This window comes from Podarcis erhardii (assembly GCF_964252035.2).
Source record: "Podarcis erhardii genome assembly, chromosome: 4".
Classification (NCBI taxonomy): Eukaryota; Metazoa; Chordata; class Lepidosauria; order Squamata; family Lacertidae; genus Podarcis; species Podarcis erhardii.
Window position 1 is genome coordinate 1,787,603 of NC_138508.1, and position 14,810 is coordinate 1,802,412.

Genomic DNA, 14,810 nt, shown 5'->3' on the forward strand with positions numbered 1-14,810 from the left:
GCTCCCCTTGCTTTCTTCACAGGGCTGGAACAGGAGCTGCTCAGGCATCCCTTTCTGGAAGGCTGTGGTGCACGGTCCCTGCTCCGGGGTCCTGATCCTGCAGCCCCTTCTCTTCACCACCCATGGGCTCTCCCTCCCCCTCTCCTGGCTTGCTGCATGAGCTCCATAAGCAGGGATGACTTTACACATCTGCCCAGCCTCCTGCTGAGTCAGGCCTGGCTCCCCCTGATATCTCCGGCTGCAAGAGGCCGACCTGTTGCTCAGGAGGAGGTGAAAATGACTCTGCTGCAGATCACCCAACCAGCAGCGATTCTGACCCAGCAAAAATACACTTTCGCCCAGCGAGCATTGGAATTAAAGGAGTATAACTCAGTCTGCAGGAGCATCGCTGGTTGTTGGCGAGACTCGTTTGACGACAGAGAGAAACTGAGCCTGTTGTGTCCTCAGGCCAGTGGAACTCTCTGCCACTGGAGATTCAGGGGGCGCCTTCCATGCAAAGCTTTAGTTGCCTGCCGTAAACATTTCTGTTCCTCCCGGACTGGGCAGGCAATTAAGAACACATCCTTTTGCAAATGGTTAATTGATGTCTGATGTTCACTTTTTCAAAGGTTAAACAGGTATTATGTCTTTACTGAATCTCTTGGATATACTTTTGTATGACACAGTGGTGTACAAATATTTTTATAAATGAATATGAAATGTTTTTATAAATACCTATGAATGAAGGAAATAAACAAATGAGGAGAGCTGGGCCAACCAGATGTCCAACGGAAGCCCCCCAGCCCCCCTCCCCCTCCCGTGCTTTGCTCTCCCCTCCCCCAGTCACAGGCACTCAGTGGCTCAGAGCATATCCCCTCAACTGTACCAGAACAAACGGGACATTTCATTTTTCCCTGCGTGAGCTTGGCAGTCATTTGGACCCCCCTGCTCTCAGGCGATGTCGGAATGCGATTTCCCCTCGAAAAAAGCACATTGGGGGGCCAGGGACCTTGTGTGGGAGTTTGGCCCCAGAAGATGGGGTCCCGCTTTCCCCCCATGTGGCATTTGACAGTGTGCCATGGGCTGGCTTAAAGGAGCCTGGTAGCCCCTGTGCCCAAGGTCCACGGAAAGGTTGTCTTCTGCTGCTGTGAATGTAATATCTTATTCTGAAATATTCTTTTGAGTTTGGGATGGGTGGCTTAGCCAGTAGGATGCTGGAGCGAGTCCCTTCTCATTCCTGGACCCAGCGAGGGTTGAAATCCTTTGCTGAAGGAGCCAGGCAGCTTTCTGGGCCAGCGAATGGCCGGAGGGCGCAAGGAAGGCGCTTGCTCTGCGTCCGAGGACACCTGGCTGGCAGTCAGAAGGACAAAAGCCACAGGGGGAGCGGCTGCTTCCAAGCCTGGGACTGGGGGAGAACCATGCCTCTTCTTCATCAAGTTAATCATGTTAATCATGGCCAATATAAATGGGATTTAAGGGCAACAAGTAACAGTGCAGTTCTCGGCATGTCTAGCTAAAGGGATGTCTTCTTGAATTTGATGGGTCTTACTCACAGGTAACATCAGAGAGAAATAGATACCTCTGGCAGGGCTTTAAGGCGAGTTCCTGGGAAATTTGAAACGGCCCTGTCAGATTGGACCAAGATCCATTTAGCCCAGTGCTCTGTCACTGATGGTGGTCAGCCAGGGCATGAGGGTGATGGGTTTTGTCCCCACCCTCAGCAAGGATGGGGGAACCCAAATCTTCTAAGGCTCTGTACTCAACGTACAGTGAAAGCACATGATTTCCCCCAAAGACTTCTGGGAAGTGTAGTTTACCCCCTCAAAGAGCCACAATACTTAACAAACTGCAGCTCCCGTGATTCAGCTGGAAGCTGAATCTTTGTCTTCAGTGCTGGAGATGGGACAATGTTCTCTCCTGCACCTGAAGGCAGCAAGCCAGCTTGGGGGTGGCAGGCTGTGTTTGTCCTACGATGCCTCACCCCTGTGTCCTCCAGCCCAGCATCTGCCCCTGAAGCAGCCACCTCACTCCCAATGACAGAGGTGGCCCTGGGCAATCCTGGCCACATGCCCTGATCTGTACCAGGGCCCAAGAAAGCATGGCAAACAGAGATGCAATCGCTTGAGGATAATTAATTGAACTTTCAGATTATTATTGTTATTATTATTTCACCATTTATCAAGTGAGGGCCCTTGGAATGTAGGACAGGACTCTGCCCCAGGGAGCTCACATTCAGGTTTGACAGCTTGGGGAGAGAACAGCAGAGGGAGAGTTGGAAGCGGCAGGGGTAGGAAGAGAGGGAGGTTAAACAAGGGCAGGGATTGGGAGCCCACTGCCTGCCAACGGTCAGTGGGGATGGGAAGCAGAGTCAGACCACATCCGGAAGACCTCAGGTTCCCCAGCCCTGAGCAAGAGCTTCGCTCAGAATATGGGCTTTGAAGCAGAACAGGTGTACACAAGGGGGCAGGAATGACGAAAGAATTGAAGACTTCTAAAGTGACCCAAAGTCCTACAGCCAGAAAAGTTGAGGCCACAGGCAGGCGTTTCTCAGGAGAAAGATGATTCTGCGCCCCTTGAAATGTCCCCGGAATCAGTCTGGGCTAATACACACAACCAAGTTTTATAGGCTTGAGAAAACTGTTGCAGAATTCTGGGGACTTGAAGGTCTAGAATGTCTGCTGAAAGTTTTTTGGGAAATTCCTAGTGCTCCCTCACAGAACTCCATTTCCCAAGTTTCCTTAAGACTGGGAATGAGAAAAGTCAGAGCCTTCTGGGTCAGGCCAAAGGAGACCCATCGAGTCCAGGATCCTGGACCCCAATGGGCAAGCAGGATTGGAGCCCCAGAGCCTCTCCCTTGACGCTGTTTCCTGCAAGTGGGATTCAGAAGCATCGCTGCCTCTGATGGTGGAGGGAGAGAAAAGCCAGCCAGACTAGGAGCCATTAGAGCTTCTCCTCCATGAATCTGCCTAGTCCGTCTTTCAGGCCACCCAGGTTGACATCTGATGTCTTTTCACAGGGAGGGAGCCACTGCCAAGAAGGCCCTTTGCCTGGTACCCTGTAGCTGAATCACCGGAGGAGGAGGACCTCAATGTCCGGGCCGAGCGATGGGATTGGAGACGCTCCTTTGGGGCTGCCTTCAGATGTCTTCTAAAGCCTTTATACTTGCTTATCTCCTTGGCACAGGGGTGGCATTACTCCATACCCTCCAGGATTTCTCAGAGGAAAATACGGATGTCATAAAGAAAATCACAGCATTCTTTAATCAAATCAGAAACCAGGCCGGCTTCTGTCAATCCGGGAGGAGGAGCTTTGGCCCAGGGTATAAAAGGCTCCAGCCCTGGAAGAAGCTCCAGCTCAGCCCAGAAGGTTTTCTCCAGCAGCCAGCCTTGGGTGGGGATTCCCTTGGCAGGTAAGGCGAGGGGGGTTTGCCTCTCTAAGCAGGTTGGGCAGGTGCTCCTCTTTCCACCTGGATAATAACCATCCATGCCTCTCCCTTTTTCCTTCCTTCCTTCCTTTGTTCCTTCTCTGCAGCGTGCTGGTGTTCTCCCCCTGGACCCAGAGGTACTTCGGTGGCATAGGGAACCCTCTCCAGCCCTCTTTGCACGAGGTCAAGGAGGCTTCTTCCGAGCTGCGTGAACTGCTCTGCGACAATCTCCACATGGACCCCCTCAACTTCAGGGTGAGGCTGCTCCCCCGCCCCAAAGAGCTGCCTGGGGGGGGGGACTGGGGAGTGCCGTGTGTGTGTGTGTGTGTGTGTGTGTGTGTGTGTGCCAGTGTGTGTGTGTGTGTGTCACTCTGGGTGGCTTATAGGACATAAAACATTGTAAGACATTAGACATTTCCTGTTACAGGGTTGCATTCAGATTTCAGTTAGTTGTTCATTTCCTTGACATCTGGTGCCACAACCGAGAAGGCCCTCTGCCTGGTTCCCTGTAACCTCACCTCTCACAATGAGGGAACCGCCAAAAGGGTCGCCTTCAAAGGTAGCCCCACATGGGGGGCATTGCAGTAGTCCAGGCGGGAGATAACCAGAGCATGCACCACCCTGGCAAGACAGTCCGCAGGCAGGTAGGGTCTCATCCTGTCGACCAGATGGAGCTGGGAGACAGCTGCCCTGGAAACAGAAATGACCTGTGCCTCCATTGACAGCTGTGAGTCCAAAATGACTCCCAGGCTGTGCACCTGGTCCTTCAGGGGCACAGTTACCCCATTCAGGACCAGGGAGTCCCCCCCCCACACCCGCTTGCCCCCAGTCCACCCTAAACAGTGCTTCTGTCTTGTCAGAATTCAGCCTCAATCTGTTGAATCTGCTGTGGGATCTGTTGTGGGGAGAGGGTGACCCACACATGGGCCCCCTGGCAGAAGGAGTCACCCTCTCACCCTCCTGGGCAACGTCCTCATCATCATCCAGGTACCCCCCCTTTAGACAGAAATTCACCCCTGCTTGCCACCATGCCTTCCACAAGCTGGTCGGGGTGGTGGCTCATGCGCTGGCCTGCCGGTCCCACTGAGACACCCCCCAGGGAGAAGTGGCCGCCTCCTGCTGGTCTCACCTTCCAGCCCCTATGTGACTCTTGACCCTCTAATAAATCCTCCCTCTGCAATCTGACATGGCTTCCTATGTCTTCTTCTCTGGGACAGAGGGAGGGGACAGGCCTGGGGGTGGGGGGGTAAGTTAGGGGGCGTGGAAAGGGGGGGGTCTTCTCTGTCACTCAAGAGGAATCATTAAGCAACAGTGGGGGGTTTTAGGGCGCTATGGGATTTTGCCCCCTCCAAGCTGCAGTGCTTTTCAGAGCCAGAGACCCCTGCTGTGTCCCCCAAATTGCCGGCAAGGTCCCCCCCCCCCGATGCTCCCAGCCCACCCCCCCGGTCTCATTGGTTGTCTCCCCCCCCCCCATTTCTTGGTATTTGCTCCTGTTCTGTAGCCCTCTCTGTTCTTTCTACTCTGGAGAAATTGGGGGTGAGAGACTCAGAGGGGGATGCGGACCCTTCCCCTGCTCTGGATTCCATCCCTCTGAATAAGGGGTGGGGGTACCAACAGGGGCCACCCAGGGAGACCCCCCAAGGGCCACTCTCCCCCCGCAATGCCCCTCCCTGCCTCTTTCCAGATGGGTGTCGGGGACGGAGCTGCCTCTTAATCGGCAGGGAGAGGGGGGAATTCATTTCGTTTTATCCTTTTATTTCTTCATTAAATTTGGAGGTTCACAGGATGGAATTACGATATAAAAACACAAAACGCATAATCAAATAAAAACAAAGACAACCCAATAAACACCCCCGCCAACATATTTCACACCCATAATAACATCAAAAGAATTTACCACCTTCATTGGAATGTCAAGCAAAGCGATCCAAAAGAAAACGCCAGGGGGGCAGCGAACCCGGCAAGTCGCCCTTTGGGGGTCCCAGGCGGAGGTCTATGGGGGGAAAGGGGCAAGTCTCCCCTAATCTTCCGAGGGTATCGAAAGGGCACGACCCGCGCTCGCCCGGGGCGGGGGAGGAAGGAGAGGAGACCAGGATTTTGTGGAGATCACATCAGCCCACCTCCTTGGAGCCTGAAGGTGGAAACAAGAACTGCGAAAGGGACCGGACGGACTACATTGTGCAGCATCTTGACGGCTTCTGAGACGCAAAAGAAGAGAAATGGATTCTGCATATTTCTCAATGAGCTGGTTGTATGTAAAACTGAGGATTAAATTTGGTGGAATGTGAAGGGTGGGTGGTGCTGGGAGATTGGCAGTGTTACAGGAGGGGATGTATATTATATATTTATACAAAAAACCCCTAGGGGTTTCATGTTCACCCTCTGCAGACCGTGCTAGTGGTGCTGAGTTGCTGGTTATGGGGGCCGGAGGTCGGACAGCCGTGTCCAAGGCCAGGTAAGGAAGGAAGGTGTGAATGTTGTCTGGGACGAAGCAGGGCCCAAGAAAGCATTGCAAACAGAGTTTCAATCGCTTGTCTCTTGAGGATAGTTGAGCCCACTAAGGATAATTAAGTGCACTTTCAGATTATTATTATTATTATTATTATTATTATTATTATGCCATGTATCAATTGAGGGCCCTTGGAATGTAGGACAGGACTCTGCCCCAGGGAGCTCACATTCAGGTTTGACAGCGCGGGGAGAGAAAAGCAGAGGGAGAGTTGGAAGCAGCAGGGGTAGGAAGACAGGGAGGTTAAACAAGGGCGGGGAATGGGAGCCCACTGCCTGCCAACGGTCAGTGGGGATGGAAAGCAGAGTCAGGCCACATCCGGAAGACCTCAGGTTCCCCAACCCTGAGCAAGAGCTTCGCTCAGAATATGGACTTTGAAGCAGAAGAGGTGTAGAAAAGGGGGCAGGAATGACGAAAGAATTGAAGAATTCTAAAGTGACCCAAAGTCCTACAGCCAGAAAAGTTAAGGTCCCAGGCAGGTGTTTCTCAGGAGAAAGATGATTCTGCGCCCCTTGAAATGCCACCTGAATCAGTCTGGGCAAATACACACATGGGATCCAGAAGCATCGCTGCCTCTGATGGTGGAGGGAGAGCAGAGCCAGCCGGACTAGGAGCCTTTGATAGCCTCTCCTCCATGAGTCTGGGTAATTCATGAGTCATGAGCAATGGGGTGGAGACGCTCCTTTGGGACTTCCCTATCCAGGGCTGCCTTCAAGTGTCTTTTAAAAGTTGTATAGTTGCTTGTCTCCTTGGCTCTGGAGCGGCATCACTGTTGGGATACTGCCAGGGAAACGACGGCATCAGGCAGGCCCCCAGCTTACTCTGGACGATCACCGGTCTCCCGTGGAGCAGCATCAGTCCGCCAGCGACACGAGCCTCAGATACGCTGAGAGACCCGTGCCCGCTCTGTCAGCAGAGTGTGTAAATCATCACACAGCAGATGAGGTGGACAGAGGCAGATGTAAGCATTATTTACAGCATTTATTCAGCATCGTTCAGGAACACAGGAAAACATGTCTGCATCTCTTCGTCTCCGGCAAAACAGCCGGAACACAAAACCAATATACAACGGGAGTTCCAAGCAGACTGTGCTGGACATAAACAGGCATGTGATACACAACAGTCATGCCTGACCCTGTTAAGGTGGGATGGAACTATATTCGCACAATTACCATATTTTTCGCTCTATAGGACGCACTTTCCCCCCTTCAAGAATGAAGGGGAAATGTTTGTGCGTCCTAGGGAGCGAAGACGCCATAGCCTCGCGACCCTCTCCCGGCTGGAGAGGTGACGCGCGGCTATGGCAGGAGCCTCTATAGTCGCGTGTCACCTCTCTAGCCGGAAGAGCGTGCGCAGGGCTAAAGAAGCCCCCCGTGACCCTCTCCCGGCTGGAGAGGTGACGCGCGGCTATGGCAGGAGCCTCTCTGCTGCGCCTTTCCGCTGCTCCCGGACCTGCTCTTTGGGGCTGGTGGTGGGCCTCCCCCCGCCAGCCCCAAAGAGCAGGTCGAATGGAACCTGAAGCCTGGAGAGCGAGAGGGTTCGTTGCACACCGACCCCTCGGGGCGCTGGGCAGAGAGGGGGAGATTTTTTTTCTTGTTCTCCCCCCTCTAAAACAAGGTGTGTCCTATTGTCCGGTGCATCCTATAGAGCGAAAAATACGGTACTCCATACCCTTCAGGCTTTCTCAGAGAAAATAGGGATGTCCTAAGGAAAAGCAGGACATTATTTGGTCAAATCTGAAACAAGGAAGCTTCTTTAAATCCTGGAGGAGGAGCTTTGGCCCAGGGCATAAAAGGCTCCAGCCCTGGAAGAAGCTCCAGCTCAGCCCAGAAGGTTTTCTCCAGCAGCCGAGAGAAGCTCCCAGCCCACAGCCAGCCATCTTTGTGCACTGGACCGCAAAGGAGAAGCAGCTCATCAACACTTGCTGGAGCAAAGTCAACATGGCCGCCATTGGTGGGGATATCCTTGTCCGGTAAGGCCAGGCGCTGGTTGCCTCTCTATTTTTTTTTTTTTTTTATAATAATTTTTATTGATTTTACAACATAAAGAAAAAACAAAACAAACATAATGCGACTTCCCCAAACCTCCCCTTCACTGCATCCAAATTTCAAAATTTTTAGCAATTCTTCATCCCATTTTTATATTTAATTCTCTTTAAAAAGAGTTTCTGCTTTATAAATTTCGATTTATAGCTGTAATTCTTAGTGTCCAATCCCCTGACATCTTAACATTCCGAAATTTTACAACAATTTTTAAGATAGATTTTAAATTTTTTCCAGTCCTCCTCCACTGTCTCTTTCTTCTGGTCACGGATTCTGCCGGTCATCTCTGCCAGTCCCATAAATTCAGTCACCTTGGTCTGCCATTCTTCCAGAGTAGGTAGTTCTTTAGTCTTCCAATACTTCGCCAAAAGGATTCTTGCTGCTGTTGTTGCGTACATAAAAAAGGTCCTATCTTTCTTTGGTACCAATTGGCCGACCATGCCCAAGAGAAAAGCCTCCGGTTTCTTTACAAATGTCCACTTAAGGATTTTCTTAATTTCATTATAGATCATTTCCCAGTAGGCCTTAATCTTTGGGCAGGTCCACCAAAGGTGATAAAAAGTTCCTTCACATTCATTACACTTCCAGCAATTGTTATTGGGCAAATGATATATCTTTGCAAGCTTGACTGGGGTCATGTACCACCTATAGATCATTTTCATTATGTTCTCTTTCAGGGCACTACATGCCGTAAATTTAATACCTGTGGTCCATAACTGCTCCCAGTCAGCAAACATAATATCATGACCAATATCTTGTGCCCACTTAATCATGGCTGATTTAACCGTTTCATCTTGTGTGTTCCATTTTAGCAGCAGATTATACATTCTAGACAAATTCTTAGTATTGGGTTCTAGCAATTCTGTTTCTAACTTTGACCTCTCCTTCTGAAATCCTAGTTTTCTGTCCTGCTTAAAAGTTTCATTAATCTGGTAATAATGTAACCAGTCTCGGACTTTAGGTTTCAATTTCTCAAAACTCTGTAGTTTCAGCTTTTCACCATCATATTCTACAATTTCACAATATTTTGGCCAGTCTGTATCCATGTTCAATCTTTTTACCGCCTTAGCTTCCATTGGTGACAGCCACCTGGGGGTTTTACTTTCAAACAAATCTTTATATCGATTCCATACATTATACAATGCTTTCCTAATAATATGATTTTTAAAATTTCTATGTACCTTTACCTTGTCATACCATAAATATGCATGCCAACCAAAACTATTATCATAACCTTCCAAGTCCAGAATGTCTGTATTCTCAAGAAGTAGCCATGGTTTCAGCCAGCAAAAAGCTGCTGCTTCATAATAAAGTTTTAAGTCCGGCAGGGCAAAGCCCCCTCTATCCTTTGCATCAGTCAAAATCTTAAATTTAATTCTGGGTTTTTTGCCCTGCCAGACAAATTTAGATATATCTTTCTGCCACTTCTTGAAACAGTCCATCTTATCTAAAATTTGCAATGTCTGGAACAAAAACAACAATCTCGGCAATACATTCATCTTAATTACAGCAATTCGGCCTAACAAGGAAAGTCTCAGTCTTGACCATATATCGAAATCTTTCTTCACTTCAGCCCAGCATTTCTCATAATTATCTTTAAATAAATTCACATTCTTAGATGTTAAGTTCACCCCCAGATATTTTACCTTTTTAGTAATTTCCAAACCAGTTTCTCTTTGAAAACTATCTTTTTCCCCCACCGTGAGATTTTTTTCCAACACCTTTGTCTTGTGTTTATTCAATTTAAAACCTGCTACCTGACCAAATATTTCAATAAGTTCCAAAACTCTTTTTGTACTAGTTTCTGGCTGTTGTAGTGTCAAAACTAGGTCATCTGCAAATGCTCTTAGCTTATAATGTTTAGTTCCGACCTGTATACCTTTAACCAGCTGGTCTCTTCTAATCATGTTAAGGAAAACCTCCAGTACCGATATAAACAATAGAGGGGAAATTGGGCATCCCTGTCGTGTCCCTTTCTCTATTGGAATTTCATCCATAACCATACCATTTACAATAAGTTTGGCCTTTTGCTCAGAATAAATTGCACTTATACCATTTTCAAAGTTCTTGCCTACCCCCATTCCTTGGAGATTCCTCTTCATAAAGCTCCAACAAATATTGTCAAAGGCTTTCTCTGCATCCACAAAAATCAAAACAGCTTTTCTATTTATGTCAGTTTCCAAAAGTTCTAGAATATCTATAATATTCCTCACATTGTCTGACAAATGCCTGCCTGGTAGAAAGCCTGTTTGGTCCCTGTGAATCTCCTCTAACAGCACTTTTTTGAATCTTTTTGCTAGAATGTCTGCAAAAATTTTATAATCCACGTTCAAAAGTGATATAGGGCGGTAATTCTTGACTTGATGTTTCTCAGTTTCTGTCTTTGGTATAAGTGAGATGAATGCTTCCTTCCACGATTCGGGAGCCTTTTTCCCCTCCAAAATTTGATTGCAGACTTCTTTCAATGGTTGTATTAACCAATCCTTCAATACTTTATAATATCTCGCAGTTAATCCATCTGGTCCTGGTGATTTTCCCAGCTTCATATCCTGGATGGCACTCTCTATTTCTTGATCTGTAATTTTCTCGTTTAAACTCCTTCTGTTGTTTTCAGAGATTTTTGATAGTCCGTATTTTCCAATAAATTCTTCTATCTCCTGTTCATTTTTTGGCCCTTGTTTGTATAATTTCTTAAAGAAACTTTGAAAACAATTACTTATCTCATTTGGTTTATTAATAGACTTCCCATCTACTTCGAGTGATGTCACTGTATTCAATTTTTGTCTCTTTTTCAGTTGCCAAGACAGTAGCTTCCCACATTTATCTGCAGATTCAAAAGTCTTTTGTCTCATTTGTTTAATTTTCCATTCTATTTCCTGGTTCGTCAATTCCATATATTGTGTTTGATAGAATTTTATTTCTCTTAATATCTCCTGGGATTTAGGCTTAGATCTCAATTTCTTCTCCCCTTCTTTTATTAGATTCCAAATTTTCTCTTTCTTCTCATTCTGCTTTTTCCTCTTTATTGAATTCTGTTGTATTAGGAAGCCACGCATCACGGCTTTACTTGCGTCCCAAATGATTCTTTTTTCTGTGTCTGATCTCAAATTGATCTCGAAGTAGTCTTTAAGTGTTTCTTGGGCCTTTTTGCAAATTTCCCCATCTCCAAAGAGAGTGTCATTCATTCTCCATCTAAAGGTTCCAGCTGTTGTCAGTTTCATTTCCATCTTGACAGCATTGTGGTCAGAGCAGGTCTTTGGGCAGATTTCTGTTTTTTTAACCTTTGATGCCAGATTACTAGAAATCCATATTTGATCAATTCTAGTCCATGTCATTTTTGCTTCAGAGAAGAAAGTCCCCTCCCTTTCCAGAGGGTTCCTAGTTCTCCAAATATCGATCAGATCCATAGTGTCAGTCAGGTCAAAAAAAGTCTTTGGTAGTCTTCCGTCATTAGATATTGTTTGTCTTTGGGCCTTATCCATGTTTGTAGAGACAACTCCATTCATGTCACCCATCATTATAATTTTAAAGTCCAAAAAGTCCATTAAAGTCTCATGCAACTTCTTGAAGAATTCAGCCTTCCCCTCATTTGGTGCATAAACTCCAACAATCAATATTTTTTCTCCATAAATTTGGATTTCCACTGCCAGGTATCTTCCTTGGTCATCCTTAAAGATCAATTTTGGTTCAAATTTTTCCTTGACATAAATCACAACTCCTCTTTTCTTGACTCTATCTGATGATATAAATTCTTGTCCTAATCTCTTGTTTGTTAAAAGTTTTCTATGTATCCTGGCAATGTGAGTTTCTTGTAAACAGATTACGTCTAGATGTTCCTTCTTTAATAAATGAAATACTTGGCCCCTTTTTCGAGGGTGGTTCAAACCATTGCAGTTCCAACTGAAGAGTTGCAGAGACATTTTGGTTACTGGGTAGACCTTCCACCGACTGCACCAAGTTGTTGTTCCTCCTCGGTCGGTGCTCGGTTCAGTCCAAATGATAGATTTGAGATGTCCGGTACTTCCTCCTCGCTGACAGTTCCTTTCTGAAGATCCTCTTGATTTCTTTCCAAAAAGAACTCTTTATCCTGGTTTGTTTTTATTTTAATTTTCTTCCCTTTGTAGCTAAAGGACAGCCCTTGTGGAAATTCCCACCTGAATGGGATATTATTCTTCTTAAGTAGATCAACTAGTTCTTTAAATTGAGATCTAACCTCCAAAAAGTATTTAGGAATATCCTTGAAGATTTGAATCTGAGAATTTTTAATGACCAAGGCCTTCTGGAAATGTAGGTTCAATATTTTGTCTCTTTGTTCCTTTGATCCTAAGGTAATTAAACAATCTCTTGGCTTCTTCCCTTGCTTCCTGCCAATCCGAAAGGCTGAGGTTATCATAAATTCATCTTCCTCTCCATCTAGCTCATCATTCCAGAAGTCTTGAAATTTGTCTGTAAGGAATTCCCCGAGCTTGTCCTCTTCCTCTTCTGGAACCAGTCTTAATTTCAGATTCTTACTTTTCCTTTCCAGTTCTAGTAGGGCTAATGCTGAATCATGTTCATGTACTTTTTTTACAATAGGCGCAAACTTTCCTTTGGTTTCTTCAGCAGTGGACCTAGCACTCTCAGCTATTCTCCTTGTTTCCGTAGATTCTTGAACCAAACGGTTTATAGAATCTGTATTAGATGAAATTGTTGTTGTATTCAGGTCTAGTCTTGTTGTCAACTCCGTCAATTTCTTTGAGTTCTCTGTAGACTGTTTAGTGAGTTCTGCAGATTGCTTGGTAAGTACTTCTAGTGACTGATTTATTTTAAGCAGGGCCTGTGTCATTGACTCCATTGATGCTGCTGTTATTTTTTCTTGTGCAGCTGCTGCTCCTGATAAGGAGCCTCTTTTTTGAGCTTGTTTTTGAGCCTGCTTTGTTTTACTTCTTGTTGAAATCTCTTCTGGCGGGTTGCTCATAACTCAAGGTCATTCACACAGGAAAGTTGCAAGTGGAAAATCCCACTGGATACTCCGTAATGTAACTAAAGCCCTCTAGAGGAGGAAATTGTAACCGTCCAAAGGCACCCAGAACAAAGAAACAGAAAGTCCAAAGGCAAAAGTCCCATTAAAAGTCTTTAGTTTGTAGCACTTTACTGTTAAAATTGTAATCCACCAAAGTCCCGAGTATGTTTCAAAATAAGTCTTATTTTGTAGCCGCTGTCCTTTGACAGCTCACTTGACAGTTCCTTTTTTCAGGCGATCGCTGCTCCGGCAGCCTGGCCAGAAGTATCAGCAGCAGAGGTTTTTTATTCCTTATCCCTTTCTTTTGCAGGTTAAATTAATTCTGTTTCCTCCCCCCCTTCTCCTGCACAACAGGGGGGAGATCCTTTCGATGTCTGGTTTAATAAGAGTTAAAAGGAAAGTCCATTTAAACACAGCTTAGTCTTTTCATTGCTCCATTAATCATGCAGTTCCGGGAGGCTGACTTCCTTAATTTTGCCTTCCCGTTTTCAGCCAAATCTTCTAAATTTTTTAAGTCCCGTCTTACTTTTGCAGTCTTACTCACGGGTATTGTTGTTGCCAATCGTTGATTTCAGAAAGGAATCGGCGCTCTCCGTTAATGGCGACGCGGCTTCACTCCGTAAGCTGGGTAGCGATCCTCAGCACCGCGCTCACCCCGATGCCGCTCCGGAGCCTTTAAAAAGGCTCTTTCACGATGCCGGGGGGGCGCAAAGGTGCCCACCGAATCTCCTTGCTCACAGGCTTCAGCGCCTGTGATTTTAGGGGTCCCCCGCTTGCCGTAGCGGGTAAGACCCGAACTTACGGAGCAGTCCTGCCTCGGAGCTTGAGGCTAGGACCGCCATCAAACGCTGGCGCCGACCGGAAGTCCCGCTGGTTGCCTCTCTAAGCAGGTTGGGCAGGAGCTCCTCTTTCCACCTGGATAATAATCATCCGTGCCTCTACCTTTCCCCTTCCTTCCTTCCTTCCTTCCAGCGTGTTGATCGTCTTCCCCTTCACAATCAATAGACCTCAACAAGGTCAAGGAGACCTTTTCCAAGTTGAGTGAACTGCTCCACGTGGACCCCGTCAGCTTCAGCGTGTTTATTTCCTTGACCCCTTATGGGAGGGCATTCCACAGGGCAGGGGCCACTACCAAGAAGGCCCTCTGCCTGGTTCCCTGTAACCTCACCTCTCACAGTGAGGGAACCACCAGAAGGCCCTCGGAGCTGGACCTCAGTGTCTGGGCAGAATGATGGGGAAGGAGACGCTCCTTCAGATATACTGGACCGAGGCGGTTTAGGGGTTGAAAGGTCAGCACCAACACTTTGAATTGTGGAGCTGATATACAGCTGCCCTGGACACAGAATTGACCTACACTTCCATGGACAGCTGTGAGTCCAAAATGACTCCCAGGCTGTGCACCTGGTCCTTTAGGGGCACAGTTACCCCATTCAGGACTAGGGTGTCCGTTCAGGACTAGGGGGGGACAGCCTATGTCCCCCCAAAACAATACTTCTTTCTTGTCAGAATTCAGCCTCCATCTGTTGAATGCATTGTGGGATCTGTTGTGGGGAGAGAAGAAGAGAAGAAGAAGAGTTTGGATTTGATATCCCACCTTTCACTCCCTTTAAGGAGTCTCAAAGCAGCTAACATTCTCCTTTCCCTTCCTCCCCCACAACAAACACTCTGTGAGGTGAGTGGGGCTGAGAGACTTCAAGGAAGTGTGACTGGCCCAAGGTCACCCAGCAGCTGCATGTGGAGGAGCGGAGACACGAACCCGGTTCCCCAGATTACGAGACTACCGCTCTTAACCACTACACCACACTGGCTGTGTGGATGACCCACACATGAAAAGAGTTTACCAACTTCATTGAA

The 14,810-nt window shown here is 47.2% G+C and overlaps 1 protein-coding gene and 1 long non-coding RNA gene across 7 annotated transcripts in view; one reads left to right on the forward strand and one right to left on the reverse strand.

The window, feature by feature from the left end:
• LOC309341332 overlaps positions 1 to 14,810 on the reverse strand; it is a 61,853-nt gene that overhangs the window by 13,886 nt on the left and 33,157 nt on the right. The window lies entirely within an intron of this gene.
• The window catches only part of LOC309341251 (hemoglobin subunit beta-like), a 117,023-nt gene that overhangs the window by 9,852 nt on the left and 92,361 nt on the right, over positions 1 to 14,810 (forward strand). For 4 of the 6 annotated variants that reach the window (XR_014156165.1, XR_014156166.1, XR_014156167.1 and 1 more), the window contains exons 2-3: positions 2,996 to 3,345; positions 7,746 to 7,884. Coding sequence is in view for 3 of the 6 variants with exons in the window: in XM_081860830.1 (XP_081716956.1) it covers positions 3,084 to 3,345; positions 7,746 to 7,884 (401 nt within the window). In the remaining 3 variants the exon portion in view is untranslated. Of the gene's footprint in view, positions 1 to 2,995; positions 3,346 to 7,603; positions 7,885 to 14,810 lie in introns of those variants that run through there. The other 2 variants (XM_081860832.1, XM_081860831.1) reach the window with 2 other exon arrangements.